The sequence below is a fragment of the Haliotis rubra genome, unplaced genomic scaffold (assembly GCF_003918875.1).
Source record: "Haliotis rubra isolate DU_JTF1 unplaced genomic scaffold, ASM391887v1 Scf81, whole genome shotgun sequence".
Classification (NCBI taxonomy): domain Eukaryota; kingdom Metazoa; phylum Mollusca; class Gastropoda; order Lepetellida; family Haliotidae; genus Haliotis; species Haliotis rubra.
Window position 1 is genome coordinate 2,548,940 of NW_025767535.1, and position 17,851 is coordinate 2,566,790.

Below are 17,851 nucleotides of genomic sequence, written 5' to 3' on the forward strand. Positions count from 1 at the left end.
ATATTTTATAATAATAAATGACCTCCTTAGTTCATTTTTATTTTTGGCTCAGGATTTTAATACATCATGAAAATCGAACCGAATGTTTACGACATATTAAAAACAACCTAACTTCCAGGTTTCATATAACAGCAACTAAAATTTATGTTAAATAAGCTCATATGCACAAACGATGCCAATAATTTTGTGATATAACATATAACCATATGCTTAACGATAACCGACATGTAAAATTATATTTCCGGTTTGCAGTGTGATCGAAGGAAGAGCTTGGGTGAAATTTAATGTAAAATTATGTTTATTGATGCATTTGATATCATATAGGACACAATATCGTACGGGTTATATTCTAAAGTTATTTTAGTTTGAAAATGAGGACATATAGTCTTCATCTGATAAGTATTATCTTGCGCTGTAGTGAAATGACCTACTCGGCATGGCGAGATGCTTTTTGTAGTATGACTGCCGGCACATGGATTCGCATTATTATTGCTTCTGTTGTATGTAATCTGCTATCTGAGCTGTTTTGAGAACACATTTTTGTTCCATCTTGCGAACACGGTAATTCTTTGTGCAATTTGTTTGACTCCTGCAGTACTTTCATTAATCATAGATTAGAAGAATAGGAAGACAATGAGAGGGCCACACTGCGAGTGTTGCATTTACAACTCTTTGTTGGGATAAGGCAGATATGCCTGTTACTTTAGACATGTGTGTGAATAATTCCTCAGTGGCAAGTACAAGGGTAGTCAGTAATACAGTTAGTCTTTCCTACTCCCATTTCCCATTCTATTACTGATAGTTGAGCTAATATAGGTTCACTCATGATGGCATACCATGCCCTGGATGTGAAATGTTTTATCAAGTTGTTTATAGATTTTCCTTGCTGCTTTGTTTTGTACCCATAGTTTGATAATCTTAAGATACTGTCTTTTCTTATGTCATAATTGTATCTACAACAGTTTTATGGCATTCAACAACACTGCCACTCCTTTCCCCTATAAGAAAACCTTTTTGTGTATCTAAATAGTCTAAAAATGTCGACCCAAGCTTATTTCATTGGCAACTGTGTGGCTGTTGGTAAAGATCTTACACACATTTTAGATTTGTAAACTGATTGGAAAGGACCCTATTAACAATATATAATGCATTTGAAAATAACTCTTTTTTATGAAGTCACTCATTAGTACTTTTGACTAAAACAATGAAAGTCTTTCTTGGCATATGTCCAGGTCTGGATACAAAATGTTATCTAGTTATGATGATGCAAATATTGGTAAAACTTGATGTATTGTTTTCATAAATTTTGTACCCCAGGCACATTTAAATGGAGAAGGCTGATCTTATTAGGTATAGGTGTGGAAATTGATGCTTAGTCAACATTCTCTTATAGAGTACTATTTTAAAGTTTTCTTTATTTTTTATGACGTGAATTACAACAGGCAAGAAAAGAAGTTTAGTGTATGGATAAGAAATGAGAACAGTGTTGACAGTGAAAGCACCATGATTCAGCAAGGGAGATAGATGGGAAGACATTGTCTCGGACAAGATTCTGATTGTAGACACCTGTCTGTGCAGCTGCACAATCGACCCATGAAGATCTTGGTTAGAGGTGGTCTTCACCAAGCCATGCTTGTCATAAGAGGCGACAATTGTGTAGATTGATGCCATTGCTGTTGATCACTGGATTGTCTGATCCAGAGTTGATTTTTTATAGACTGCTGCCATATATCTGGAATACTGCTTAGTATGGTGTTAAACAACAAACATATACTGAGAGAAACAAATAAAGGAACACAGAAAAATTCAAGTGTTTTTTGATATTTTCCAGTTTTCATCACCAGCTTTGAATAGTGCTGTGCGAGGAAATCTGAGAATAAATAAAGAAACACTGCCATGAAGTGTTCCCTTATTTATTTCCCTCAGTATATCAAACAAACAATACATTCATTGTCTTTATCCAAAACCAACAACAAAAACTGCACAATCACAGCAGTGATGCTAGTTCGTTAACACAAAGAAACACTGTTATTTTCAGATGACTGTGCCTCCAGGAAAGACCCCGATTAGCTTCCTCCAAGAATTATGTACCAAAAGGGGGATAACTCCACAGTACGACCTAATTGCCAATGAGGGTGCTGTTCATGAGCCAACCTTCTTAATGAGGGTGACAGTGGGCGATGTCGTTGCCACTGGAAAAGGTTTCTATGATTTCTTCATCTTCAGCACTGCTTACAAAGCTTTCTGTATGTTACTGTATGTTTATAGATATATGTTAATCAACAGTTTGAAAAGCAAAAAAATTAATTCCAGAGATTTATGATGACAGTGTCTTTAGAATCAAATGTTTACGCTGATCTGATTCGATCAAACAAACTCACTATTTGTGTGCTGATAACAAGGGGTTTTCAGCTAGTAAGATGACTGTTTTCTAGAACGTTAAAATGTATTCATTGTCATTTGCACTGTCTACTTGGTAAATATATTTGCCATCTTTGTCCTTGTTCTGGAAATTTGGTCCGAGGAAAAGAAAACCCTGAAAAACTCAAATTTTTCTTTAATAGTACATCCCTCTCGGTATGGATGTCATTATGCTCAGAAACGAACACAGCGTAGTGCAAAAATTTGTAGTCACTTATATGGATATGCTCCTCTTTATGTCAAAGTTCCCCTGATATTACCAGTCGATGTTTGTCTGACTGTAACTGTGTTCACAGTGTGTGATGTGGAAACGGTTGTTTTGACGATATCTTAGAACATTTCATGTTGTGCATGATGAGTATGTTGTGTGTTCTATTATATATATGTTGAGCATGTTGTTTGTTTTACATGATGTATATCAGTGTTCGAAATACCTGCCTGGGAACGGGATATTTTCAACACGGACTGACACATTCTCAAATTCACCTGCCCAACGGTCGGGTTAAAATGTATGAAGATATTCATCATATTTCAGTTTAATAAATCATTATTATTTCACTCGTAAAAATAAATGATGAATTCCAATTGGATGATACACTATGTCTTTTTTCAAACCTAACCAGCCCTGTGGTCTGGCTGAAATGTTTGGGAGTTTCATACCCTGATGTATATATTCAGAGGTACAGATAAGCTGCGTATCTGCGTAAATTAATTACGCAAATATTTATGTGAAAACTCAATTTCTATTAAGTCTATTGAGTACAAGTACGCTTGAAGTTTTGTAAATACTCAATAAATGTGATCTTACATGCATACACTAAAAAATGTCAAATCACAGCTTGCGTACCGGTGGATAGATAAAGAAACTGAGGTATATTGAAAGGTTCTATTTTAGGACATGAACTTGACAACTTGCAGTTTTTCTTATCGTTTTTCATATTACAGATCAAATATAAATAACAAACACTAACATTTAAACTTTATTATATTTTCAAAATTAATGGAAAATGGGATACCCAAATGAGATGAACACAAGTGAGTACATAACTCAATGACCCAAAAAGTTATCTGTAGCTCTGTATATATTATAGGTGGAACGTGTTGTATGTTGTATGTGGTGTATATGTGGAACATGTATGTTCTACATGATGTACGTGTTGAACATGTATGTTATATATCTTGCATGTTGTACATGTTGATAGTGGTACATGTTGTATGATGTGTTGAACATGTTGTGTAGATATGTTGCTTGCTATAAATGTTGTACATGCTGTATGTTGTATCTTGTACGTAATGTACATGTGGAACATGTTGTATGATGTACATGTTGTATGTTGTACAGTTGAGCATGGGTATATATATTGCATGTTATACATGATGTATATGCTGTATGTTGTATCTTGTATGTAATGTACATGTGGAACATCTTGTATGATGTACATGTTGTATGTTGTACAGTTGAGCATGGGTATATATATTGCATGTTATACATGATGTATATGCTGTATGTTACGAATGTTGAAGGTTCAAGCAAGAAGAAAGCCAAACATGCAGCTGCCCAGACAGCCCTCAACCAGATTCTTGGTGTGTCCAATGGCCAGAAACCAGAAGAAAACGAGTTAGTGTATTTATGATTATATATCTTTTCAATTAACTTCATGGTCCTGCAGATTAGAACATGCCCAAGCCTGATTACTTTTTGTAAGAGGCAGCAACACCATTGAGAACCTGTGGGGACGTGTTAGAATCTGTCCTTAGCAGTCTGTGCTCGTCATGATTTATTGGTGAGCCTCAGTGACATTATCATTATTGTTTAAAATATCAGTAACCATATTGTCGAGTCTCAGCTATTATCAAGGAGACATCATTTAGCTACAATCTGGAGGTGTTTTTCTACTTGATGAGAGTGATAATGGATGTCATTCTCAAATCTGAAAATTATGGCCCCGTCAACAGTCCAAGACATAACATGTACGAGAGATGGCCTACTGTATCTTGTTTCGAGATGAGTGCACTCTGTAGTACAAAGTGAAGCACTTGACCCTAATTCATTCAATCACTGTGGAACCAACTTGATAGGGTGGTCAGTGGATCAGTGTGAATTTGTATTTTATTATCAACTCCCTCGGGAGTATGCAACCCAAGTTGAGGCTTGTTCTCCTGCCTGGCCTTGTTTAAAGGTGATTAATTAAGTTCTGGTTGTGTCAGAGTAGGGTAACTATATTAAACTGTGGAAACTATCTGAGTGGGCTGGGGCTACATACATACGCATCACCTGACTGCACATTGCATTATAAGGGGCGGTGGGGTAGCTTAGTGGTTAAAGCGACTGCTTGTCACACAGAAGATTCGGGTTCGATTCCCCACATGGGTACAATGTGTGAAGCCCATTTCTTGTGTTCCCGGCAGTGATATTGCTGGAATATTGCTAAAAGCGGCGTAAAAATAAACTCACTCACTATTGTTGGAGTGAATATGATGTTGATTACCATTTGTCAACTCCTTTGTTAACATTGTTACTTTGACTGGATGTTGTGTTGTGTTCGTCAGTGTCTCTGACTCTGGAGAGGACCTTGGTCCTGGGAATCCAATCGGGGAACTTCAGGAGTTCACACAGAAGAAACTGATCAAACCACCAGTCTATGAGTTTACTAGTGAGCAGGGACCACCACATGCTCGCGAGTTTGTCTGTCTTGTCAAGCTTGGAAAGTTCCAGGAAAGAGGTAATTAGCTGCTGTTGTCTAGTAACTATAGTGACAATGATTTTGTCTGGACTTTGGTACCAACTTCACATTTAATGTGAACATTTTTATAACTGAATGGAGACAGTACCATGAAAGAATGTGAAAAATGTGACCTAAACCTGGTCTCTGTGTTGTTATGGTATTGTGTTTGTTTCATCTTGTTTTACCATATGCTGAAAGGTTAAGGCGTTTGCTTATCACATGAAACACACAGGGCATAATGTGTGAAGCCTATCTCGGGCGTCCCATATCGTGATGTTGTTCAAGCCGTGCTCACTCACATATTTTACCTGGGTGGTGGGGTAGCCTAGTTGTTAAAGTGTTCGCTCATCATGCTGAAGACCCAGGTTCGATTGCTCAAGAGGGTACAATGTGTGAAGCCCATTTCTGGTGTCCCCTGCCGTGATATTGCTGGAATATTGCTAAAAGCAGCGTAAAAGCACACTAACTAACTCACTCACTGCTTTTACCATGACAGAAATGGTGTTCATTGATTTCAAAAGGTTAAATGATAAAAGTTAAGTTTTTCGGCTGAACACTTGATGATCAGTGTCCCCTGTCACCACCAAGTTAAAGATTTAATGAATTTCCATTGCCTGTGTGCAGGTACGGGGGCGATCAAAGAAAACAGCCAAGCGCAATGCAGCGCAGGCAATGATGCAGCATATCAAGACCATCACCACAGATGGGGATCAACCCACGACCATCGAGGACTCGGAGGAGGAGGATGAAATACCACTGGTATGTGTACAGTTGATGCAGTAACTCATGTGTACAAAGGAACACATAACATCGGGACCTGTGAAGATCCGGGGTAGAATAGGTCTCCAGCAACCCATGCTTGCCACAAAAGGCAACTATGCTTGTTGTAAGAGGCGCGCAATTGATGCTCATGCTATTGATCACTGGATTGTCTGGTCCAGACTCGATTCTTTACAGACCGCTGCCATATAGCTGGAATATTGCTGAGTGTGGCGTAAAACAACAGACCAAACCAAACCAAGATACTGTGGCAAAGATAAAACAATATTTGATGTTTAAAAAGTTTGGCTTGAACAAAAGGGGCACAGATTTAATCACAAAATTTTGTACTTCAAAACTTGATAACTGAACAAAATATGGCCATATAGCTTGAATATTGCTGAGTGCGGCATAAAACTAAACTCGCTCATAAAATCGGATTCTCATCTATAAAGTATCCATTTGATTCAGTATTCATGTGTGCAGTAATGTGTATGCAGTAACACATGTCCATAGTAACACATGTTCATAGTAACACATGTCCATAGTAACACATGTTCATAGTAACACATATCCATAGTGACACATGTCCATAGTGACACATGCTCATAGTGACACATGTCCATAGTGACACATGTCCATAGTGACACATGCTCATAGTGACACATGTCCATAGTGACACATGTCCATAGTGACACATGTCCATAGTGACACATGTCCATAGTGACACATGCCCATAGTAACACATGTTCATAGTAACACATGTATGCAGGAACAAGTTTGCAGTATTGTAACACATGTTCATAGTCACACATGTTCATAGTGACACATGTTTAGAGTAACACATTCATAGTAACACATGTTCATAGTAACACATGTTCATAGTAACACATGTCCATAGTGTCACATGTCCATAGTGACACATGTCCATAGTGACACATGCCCATAGTGACACATGTCCATAGTGACACATGTCCATAGTGACACATGTTCATAATAACACATGTTCATAGTGACACATGTTCATAGTGACACATGTTCATAGTGACACATGTTCATAATAACACATGTATGCAAAAAGCTGCTATATAGCTGGAATTTTGGAGTGTGGTAAAACTATACTAAACTAACTGTATGCAGTAAGACATGTTCACAGTAACACATGTTTGCAGTAACACATGTTCAAAGTGACACATGTTCATAGTAACACATGTATGCAGGAACATGTATGCATTAACACATGTTCATAATAACACATATATGGAGTATCACACAAGTATACAGTAACATGTTTGCAGTAACACATGTTCATAGTAACACATGTATGCAGTAACACATGCCCATAGTAACACATGTTCATAGTAACTCATGTATGCAGGAACAAGTTTGCAGTATTGTAACACATGTTCATAGTCACACATGTTCATAGTGACACATGTTTAGAGTAACACATTCATAGTAACACATGTTCATAGTAACACATGTTCATAGTAACACATGTCCATAGTGACACATGTCCATAGTGACACATGTCCATAGTGACACATGCCCATAGTGACACATGTCCATAGTGACACATGTCCATAGTGACACATGTTCATAATAACACATGTTCATAATAACACATGTTCATAGTGACACATGTTTAGAGTAACACATTCATAGTAACACATGTTCATAGTAACACATGTTCATAGTAACACATGTATGCAGTAACACATGTTCATAGTAACACATGTCCATAGTAACACATGTCCATAGTGACACATGTATGCAGTAACACATGTTCATAGTAACACATGTTCATAGTAACACATGTCCATAGTAACACATGTATGCAGTAACACATGTTCATAGTAACACATGTCCATAGTGACACATGTTTGCATCAACACATGTTCATAATAACACATATATGATGGAGTATCACACATGTAAAGTATACAGTAACACGTTTGCAGTAACATGTTCATAGTAACACATGTATGCAGTAATGCATGCAGTAACACATGCACACAGTGTCTGTATCACTATGCAGTCTCTCTGTATTTGAAACTGTGAAATTGAGACTCCTTTCTTCACATCAGACCTTTGAGCCGAAGTCGTCCTACACAGCCCTGAAGGAGGGCAAGAAGAAGCTGCCTGTCACCACACCGCAACAGGCGATGGAGATACAGAAGTTTTATGAGAAAATAATGAAATCAGGGGGCAAACAAATCAAAGATCTGCAGGTAGGTTCCTATTGATGGGGAATTCAGGTGTGGGTGTTAGATCTGTGGTTGATTGTCTATATATCTGCAGATTTTAGAATAGTACTATGTTATTACAGTGTTCTTAATTTTGATTTCATATTCAACTCCCTGGGGAGAATACAGTAATGTATTATGATGTCAACAAGGTTATCACATGGAGATACTGTGGCACTCGTGAAGACCCGGGTTAGAATTGGTCTTCAGTAACCCATGTTTGTCGTAAGAGGCGAGTAACCTGATCGGGAGGTCAGGCTTGCTGACTTGGTTGACACATGTCATCATATCCCAATTGTGTAGATTGATGTTCATGCTGTTGATCACTGGATTGTCTGGTCCAGACTTCGATTTTTACAGACCGCCGCCATATAGCTGGAATATTGCTGAGTGTGGCGTAAAACAACAGACCAAACCAAACCAAGATACTGTGGCAAAGATAAAACAATGTTTGATGTTTAAAAAGTTTGGCTTGAACAAAAGGGGGCACAAATTTAATTACAAAACTTTTGTACTTCAAAACTTGATCACTGAACAAAATATAGAAATATGTTGTCCGGCCATGGGCAGTCCAGTCATTAGGGTGTTGCCAGTCGATTTGTGAGTTAGTACATTGAACATTTCCAATCAGTGACTACATTCCACACTACCATCTCTGCTTCAGGGTAAATCTCTCAATGCACCATCCACCAACTTCTGTCAGATGCTACAGGAGATAGCTGAGGTCCAGCGCTTTGAAGTCCAGTATTTTGATATAAAAGAGATTAGCGCATCAGGTAAGTGCACATATACAGGACTTGGATTTCCATGCACAAAAATACATTTGCTGACAAGGTTTACAGATGTCATCATATCCCAATTGCCTAGAGCGATGTTCATGTAGTTGATCACTGGATTGTCTCATCCTGATTTGATTAATTACAGTCTGCCGCCATATATCTGGAACATTGCTGAGTGCGGCATTAAACAACAAACAAACAAAATGATCCACAAAATATTAGTGTATAATGTGTTTAGTGTATAATGCTCATTTTTTCCGTTTGTAATACAAATTGTTCGAGTAATCTTTTACTCCTTCTAAATCCATGGTTTGAAAAGTGCATAGTGGATAGACCTGTTACTGGTTGCAAGGGATCGATGCTCATGCTGTTGATCACTGGATTGTCTGACCATTGATCACAGACCATTGCCATATGGCTGGGACATTGCTGAGTGTGGCGTAAAACTAAACTCACTTACTCACTCAACAACCAAACCACTGGTCCAAAAGACATGAGGATAAAAGGGAGACAACTCACATCCTTGACACTCATTGTTGTTTTGTCTCCTTGCAGGGCAACACCAGTGTCTTGTCCAGCTGTCCACAATGCCAGTAGCGGTCTGTCACGGCTCGGGACCCACTCTAGACGAAGCTCACGCTAATGCTGCCCACAATGCATTGCAGTACCTAAAGATAATGACAAAGTCGTAACCATGGACCCCAGGAAATAACATAGCCTCACTTTATTAAGTAGAATTTGGAGGACTGTTGTAGTAACTTATAAGCAAGTTTTTTGATTGGGCCAAATACAAATATTTGAATTTTATGAAGCACTGATATTGTATTTTACAGCAAGTGTATAGGGCTTCCTGTGTAGGGCTGCTTGTATTGAGCTCATTTTGGATAATGGTGAGGATAGGTTTTCTGCAGCCTGTGCTGGTCACAAGAGAAGGGTTTTATGTGTATGGTTCCTTGTGATTATGAGTTTGAATAGGTTCTTAGCAATATGTGATTGTCGGAAGAGGCAACAAAGTGGATCAGCTGGTGAGGATCAGCTGGTGAGGATCAGCGAGTGATGATTTTGTGCCAGTGTACCTAAACAACATATCACTCACTGGATTGTCTGGTCTGGATTATTCACTGGCTGTCATAAAACTTGAGGGGCGGTGGGGTAGCCTAGTGGTTTAAGCATTTGCTCGCCATGCCGATAACCAGGGTTTGATTCCCCACATGGGTACAATGTGTAAAGCCCATTTCTGGTGTCCCCTGTTGTAATATTGCTAAAAGCGGCGAAAAACCATACTCATTTACTCATAAACCTTTATAATTAAAGTGCAGGATTCAAAACATTTCTCCCACATCACGCTGTCTGACTAGGATAGAACTGAAATATTGCTCAAGCAGAGTAAACCCACCCAATTCTCTTCTCCCCATGTTCATAAACTCAGTTATTTTCTCAGTGCTAGATAAAATTGACGTATTTCTATTTGGTCCTGTATCTAGTATATCCCATTGAAAGAAGGTTTATTGTTCTTGAATGGCATTTTCTTCACTGTAGTCACCAGATGAATGTTTTTTAGGATTTTGTTTTACCAAAGTTTTTGAAGCATTTTTCTGTGGCTGTTTTATTGTGACATTGTATAAAACCAGATGGCTGCATTTACCTCCTTACCATGCTGTACAACAGACCCCAGTAACAGCAGGTGCTTGTCATTATGGCCAGCGGTTACAGCTTTGGACACACATTTGGCAATATTTTTGTGATTCTTTTCTAACATAGTAGGCGGCGGTTGGGAAGCCTAGTGGTTAAAGTGTTTACTTGTCGTGCCAAAGACCTGGGTTCAATTCCCCAAATGGGTACAGAGTGTGAAGCCCATTTCTGGTGTTCCCTGCCGTGATACTGCTGGAATATTGCTAAAAGTGGCATTAAACAAAACTAACATAGTACAGTCTGAGGAAACTGACTAATCAAGGATATTTTTTTGTAATAAATCTGTCAACAGGTCAGTAACAAGTGGTCCAGAAATCCTCGACTGTTGGCGAGTTTGAAACGATGGGGAATTATATAAGCTGTAGCCCAGCCAGTATACTCAGGAAATAGGTTTTTATGACAGGCATATTGTAGAACATTTGAAAATCTACACATGCTACAAGTCTGCAGTCTTATTGACACGCCCTAGCTTTAATGAAGACGTCTCTGGCTCAAGAGCTAAGGAATGGGGCATTAGATTCTTCCAGTTTCACATACTTTCTGCAATTTTTGTATTTAAATCTTTTTGTGAGATGTTGCAATTTTTCAAAGAAAACAGAAAAAATTACATGTCCTATTTTTGATGGTCTTCAATAGATGAAATACTTTTTGGTCAAACTAATGTACGGTACATCCAAATTGGTGCTAAATCCAACTGTCTGCCCTGGAGAAGCAGAAGATGAAAAGTAATGAATGGAAAATGTGATAGTGTGTTATTGAATGTTAAAGTACATACTTTCGTGTAGAATCTGTTGTACAGCAACATTGGACAGGGTTATCTCACTGCCAGATGTTTCTCTTACTCTGTAGCTTGTTAGACGTAGCGATGATGATTCCACGATTCATTGTGTCAAAACTTCTTGTGTGTATGGGCATTATCTCAGACTGTCAAGACAGTACTGCTTCATGAACACGCTTGGTGCTGATGTGGTTGGTAACTTGTGGCATCTACAGACTTTCCTGGTCGACATCTATCAACATGCTCTGTTGACATCTACCAGATTTCTGGGAACAATGTGTAAAGCCCACTTCTGGTGCCCCCAACCACGATATTGCTGGAATATTGCTATCGGCGGCCTAAAACCATACTCATTCATTCATTCTCCCATCTGTCTTGGTCGACGTCTACCAGCTCTGCTGGTCAATATCTACCAGCTTTAGCAGCATTAGCAGCATCTATCATCTCTATCAGTATCTACCAGCTTTCCCTGTCAACATTTACTGTACAGCCAGACGACAGTGCATGGAGCTGAAGAAACGATACAGATTCTTGTTTAGTTGTAGGATTACGCGGCAAACATCGAATTGATGGCACTTTGCACTTCATCTTAGTATGTTTTTTGACATTACAGTCTGTGTTGTGTGTTGTTTGAATGTACCGCTGTGGATGTGTTGTCCAGTCAGCTAAACCCCATGTGCTGCCATGAAACGAGTAGTCAGTTGTCGGCGTCCGAGTCTTTCCAGTCACTGAGCATCAGCTTTGTAGCTGCATCGATGGAGCTGAGTGTGCAGCTACATGTTCAATCACCTACGATAAATGATCTTGTATTGTCCATGTTGTAGCACAAATAGATTGTGATGTAAGACCATGTGAAAAGTGACTTCTCTCCAGATTCTTATTTTCTATAGGGGTGATAAGATAACTATTTATGTAAGGGCTGATTTGGCACCCCAAAACACAAGGATCGAATCCACATATGTTTACAAGTGTGAAATCATTTCTTGGTGTCTAAACTGGCATTCAATTTACTCACTCTCTTATTTTTCAAATGTTCCAGTCACCTGAAATTTTGTTTCTGACCTTTCCCTTTTCAATGATGAACAACGTCTCTTTTTTAAAAAGAAAAAAAGATATTTTAATGGTATTTTTGGCAACAATTGAATCTAAAAAAGTTAAATAACATCACCGCTAAAATAGGACTTTGTTCCATGGTCGGTTTCACTATTTTCAGTGCAGACATTGGGATTTTTGTGCCGAGTGTGAATTAGAGACATATCCATGTAATCAGGGCACTCATTTACTGTATGAATGATTCACATTATTGTTTCTGGGTTTTGTGTTACTTCTGACTTGCTGTGTCAGTATGCAGGGGCTTTGTCCATCTGTAATTAACATTCTTCGTTACTGGACTAAGACTGGCTTGGCTTCATCAGTACTCATTCTCATTTCAGCTTTCCTCGAAATCTGTCATGCCGCTCCTTGAAATCAACATGTTTACCAAATCTTTCATTAATATATACGTGATATACATCTGAAGACTGAAATGAAATTATGAAACATGGAATGAAATTAATTACTTGTGACACTTCTGCAGAGTGTGTGATTGTTTATTGTCCACTGCAAGGGGATATCAAATATCAACCCGTCTGCTCTACCAGACTATTTATTTCAAAATCGGTGAAATTGATTATTTCTGAGAGCTCTCCTGGTGGGAGATATAAACAGCTATTCAATCAGACTGAAATTAACTAATGACAAAGACAATGAAATTGATTATTTCAGAGAGCTCTTCTGCTGGGTCTCAGTGTCCATTGCAGGGAGATATATACAGTTATTCCACCTGACTGAAATGAACTAGTGACAAAGACAATGAAATTGATGACTTCTCAGCTCTCCAGCAGGGTCTGCGATTGTTTAGTGTCTGCATTCACAGCTGGGAGATACTACACACAGGTCTACTTCACAGGACTGAAATGAACTAGTGAAATAGGCACTAAAACTGAGTGCGTCTTTCCTTGTACATATACTGCTATCTACATATCTATGTAACTGCCATATGCTGGACATGCCATGGGGTTGAAGACGTGTGTCATGTGTTATAACCAATTTTTACTATTTAATACCAGTGAGGTTATGAGGTATCCTGGGACTAGCTAGGAGATTTTAGTCTTTTTTTGTTTTGATTTTTTAAACTTTTAATGTATGGTACAGATCAAATTTTGTACGTGTACACTCACATACGCACGTCTTGTGTGTGGGTAATTATTGTGTCAAATAAAAATGTAAGAATTTAAAGATCATTTGTGATTCATCAAGTTGATTGGTTTCGTGGTTGCATGCTGTCGTACTGGGTGCGTGAATCGTTGTTCATAATATCAATCACTAGCTTGTCGGGTTCAGACTTAATTTTGGGGATGACATCAGCTGGAATATTGTTGTGCGGTGCATACTGGGTTGAACAACAATCAGCAAACAACGTTATCAATGCCAGGCTCTGTAAGCCGGTACGGACTTGAGATTATATCAATCACATTCTACATTACAAAAATACACTTTAATAAGGGCAAAGAACTCATAGCAGGTGTAACCAGTAAGCCAGATGAATTGTGAATCATTTTGCGACCTCTTCAAACGGGCAGTATGTGACGTCTTAGGGACCGTTCATAATTTATGGCGTCAGCAATTGTGTACATAAAAATATTAAAAAATTTAGGGCTTCCACGGGTACTCGAGTACTCGAGGACGAGTCGGGTTTAGCTGGACTCGAGTCCATTTTAAAGGACTCGAGGACTCGAAAAGAGGAGATAACTCGAATTATTGACGTTGACAGACTGCCTGCCATGTGCTAAGCATGAGCGGCCGTTAACGTCTAATATTAAGATAAGATATAACTTTATTATCCCGGAGGAAATTCTTATACATCCAACTGTCTCAATATGAATATGTACACAGTTCACAAAAATATACACAATAATTACATGCTCAAAACGAATGCTATTTACACAATAAAACTGACATGATATAATTCAATTAACCACATAGGTAAAGAGGCTGAATAATTCTAGTTGTAATCACGTGATGGTGATTAAAAAATATGTGTTGTATTCACGAATACTTGATGGTATGAAAGACTGTCGAACTGTTTTGAGGGAAGGTAATCGACAGCAGCGTCCAGAAGGAAGTAGTTCAAAATGGTGAGATTAAATATGTCAACTATCAAATCTAATTTTAGTTGCCTTTGTGACAATCTGGCGCTCAGAGATAAAGGGAATATACTTGAAAGACACCCCAGAAATTTTGCATGCAGTATTAACAATTTTGAAAAGCTTGTTTTTGTTGCAATGAGACAGACCCCCATACCAACGTAGAAAATTGTTGGTCAACACACTTTGAATAAAGGTTTGATAAAAAACTGTCATTACGGTTTTGTCAATGCCTTGACGATAATAATGTTCAGAATCGGAAATTAGGCCAGTACAGTGGCGTCATCTGCGAATTTCACAGTAAACACGTCATATATTGACAAGTAACAGTCATTAGTATACAAAACGAAGAGTACGGATGAAGGAACACAGCCATTTGGTTCTGCAGTAGAGGTTGAGAGAAAAGAAGATTGATAGCCATTTACACTGACATACTGAGTTCTATGTACCCTGAATTCTTTAACCCATCTGATAATGTTATTATTAACACCTATATTAATTAGTTTACTCCTCACACGGTGTGGCTGTGTGGTATTAGTTGTTACAAGTCTGCAGATGAGAGTAAATATTATACATCGTTTGAAATTTCACTTCTTAAAATGATAAGGTAACTATCTTGACAATTGATAGACATGGAGAAAGATAAAAAAATCAAATGTATGGGCGTATCTTGATCTGGATAGAGAAAAGAGAAAAATAACCAAATGCCGCCTGTGCGGTATATCACTGCGTTTTGCAGGCAGTACAAGAAGTACGATGAAAGAAACAAGTGTCAGGTAAACATCCAAATACTGATTCTGACCAATGGGAAATGTTAGTCACATAACGATATATAGTCGGAATGAAGTAAGTGTTCACTTGTGTGATCGGAACACATGTCATGCAAGTTACGCTATTGTTTGCTTGAAAGGTATGAATTTCGAGTACTCGGGTCCGAGTCGAGTCTCACCCCTCGAGTACTCGAGTCCAAGAAAATGGACCCGTTGAAGCCTTTGGTACAAAGTGTGCTTATGAAACCCTGTGATATTCTGATGCCAGAGATTGTTACACAGAGAAGAAATCCAGCTTGTTTTTCTTATTTTTGAAGTCATCTTCTGAACTGCAGTTACTTAATAACATTAGGAATGCCTTGAAACGCGAATAAGCCAGCAAAGTTGTTCGCTTTCGGTAGGTTACATACAGTCAGCCGCCGAGTCGGGGTGTATAATTCGAACGCAATACTCCACAGAGCTGTGAATTATTATGTACCTGTACATGTATTTAACACCACACTACATCTTTTTCAAGTCAGAATATTTGTATTTCTAAATGACGTTATCATAATGCTCACGGAAAATACCGATTAGCGGAGTCGTCGTTGTAAGGTATGACGTCACAGTTTCATAACAATAGTGTGACGTCATAAGTCGAGACAAACGGACATGTGTTTATGTCGATGAAGACCAAAAACAGCAGAGTGCCGTAATCTAATCAAGGTGGCTTCGATTATGGATACAGTCACAGATTCTACGAGGATTCGGCGTTGTTTTGATTTGGTATATGAAGAAGTCCGCCATTATCTGAAAATGTTGTCACATTTTTTCCGAAGAATCTTTGGATTACGGGTAAGGGAAGATGATTATGAATGTGATGCTGATGTCAACGCATGTGAATCTCAGTCGTCATGTGTGAACACAGAAACAGCGTCGTCTTCACACGACGTGGACGTAAACTTTGAAAATGAACATGAAAATTGTAAGGTTCAGTGTGTGCAACCGCCCGCTACCTTCAATGACGGCCTGGAAATTGCAGATGAACCTGAGTTAGAAGATGTAAACGTTTCGTTGTATGTTAACTTTGATGCCAGCGAATTCCCACTTGGGGACCACGAGGCCTACCAACCAGGTCCCGATGAATATTCGGACGATGATGATAGTTCTTCCCCTGTCAGCTTCATAGCCAGTGAGTCGGAACTGAGTCTAACAACGTCGGAGTCAACGGAAACCTCCGATCAATTGACAGTCAACTCTGACAGTAAGTACGTTCCGCAACCAATGCTGTTCATTGATCGACCGTGGAAGGACCTAAATCCTGATTGGGGGCCACCTGTTGGTCCTGGTAAGAAAATGTTAGAGCTATTACGACATGCACCCGATTGTCACAAAAGGCACCTTCCAAATATGAAAAAGGAAGCAGATATTCCACTTCCAGATGACAATGTCTGTGAATGGAATGACCGTGATCAGGAAGATTTCTATGGCAAGAATGCCAGAAAATCGGTTAGTCAAGAAAGGACATCTACTCCAAAGAAGGGAAATCAGCCTCTGAGGTATTCTTGTAAAATGTCTTGTGGCAGCCCCGACCAGTGCCTTCAGATGCTGGGAGTACCTCCGTCTGAGGCACAGGATGCGGTGCACACAAATGCACCACCGCGGCAGCCGCCCATACAAGACTCTTCAGAGGAGAACAGCATATATAAATTTCAGGCTAAACCTAAGAAAAATGTATGGGCCAAGGTAGAGCCAAAGTTTACAATGGGAAATAGCGCCAACAAAGAACCAACTGGAATGAACGACTCAAGGAATGACTCGATGAATGACTCGAGGATTGACTCAATGGATGACTCGATGAATGAATCCTATACCAATGAAACTAATGCCGACTTTTCTATCCTATCGCAGGACGTACAGAATAAACAAAAGCATATACCAAAACGAGCTCAGTTCACCTTCAAACCACGATCAGACTTCAGAACCAAGGACAAATATACGTACACCTTCGAAACCTATTCCACCCTCTCCGAGTGTAAGATCCTGAAGTGTCAGCTAGGTCGGTTTGAGCAGGAGTATTGTAACTGTAAACCGTCAGCCCCGTCTCCACAGTTGTGTTTCTTTACGCCCTTAGTCAGACACAAAGCAGTCCTAGCCAAACCTGAAGATGGCGTTACGATCGAACCTCATTTCGACCTCTCCTGCCTCGATAACGAGACAGGAGGTTTTCTGTACGAGGCCCCCAGTGCTTTCGAACGAGCGGCGTATAGAATGGACGATCAAATAGCTCCCGAACACTGTAAAAAGGGAACACGGGTAATTCAGAACGAGAAGGTCAAGGTGAAACGAAGGGGAGTCCCGAACAAACATCTAATCAACAAGAAGAAGGAATATGAATACGCTGTTGAGGTTCCGGGAGAAGATACTGATTCTGTGGACGTTGAAGCCTGTGATCTTATCGAGCAAATGGAGGCTAGCATCCATGAGGTCGAGGTCAAGGAAAAGGACAAGGTCGA

The 17,851-nt window shown here is 39.1% G+C and overlaps 1 protein-coding gene across 1 annotated transcript; it reads left to right on the plus strand.

Moving 5' to 3' along the window:
- Positions 1-161: 161 nt before the first annotated feature.
- Positions 162-13,678, plus strand: LOC124261791 (RISC-loading complex subunit tarbp2-like). The gene is made up of 9 exons (XM_046696139.1): positions 162-286; positions 2,039-2,201; positions 3,946-4,039; positions 4,972-5,147; positions 5,776-5,906; positions 7,994-8,137; positions 8,817-8,928; positions 9,487-9,767; positions 9,832-13,678. Exons 2-8 carry the CDS (start codon positions 2,039-2,041, stop codon positions 9,621-9,623), a joined length of 957 nt encoding a protein of 318 aa, XP_046552095.1. The 5' UTR covers positions 162-286; the 3' UTR covers positions 9,624-9,767; positions 9,832-13,678.
- Positions 13,679-17,851: the final 4,173 nt, after the last annotated feature.

Bases quoted from the DNA above. Each gene is read 5' to 3' on its own strand.
- LOC124261791 (XM_046696139.1), top strand. From the start codon at position 2,039: ATGACTGTGCCTCCAGGAAAGACCCCGATTAGCTTCCTCCAAGAATTA. The intron at 5,148-5,775 runs ATTAGCTGCTGT...GTGTGCAGGTAC, and splicing joins AAAGTTCCAGGAAAGAGGTA to GGGGGCGATCAAAGAAAACA. The intron at 8,929-9,486 runs GTAAGTGCACAT...GTCTCCTTGCAG, and splicing joins AAAAGAGATTAGCGCATCAG to GGCAACACCAGTGTCTTGTC.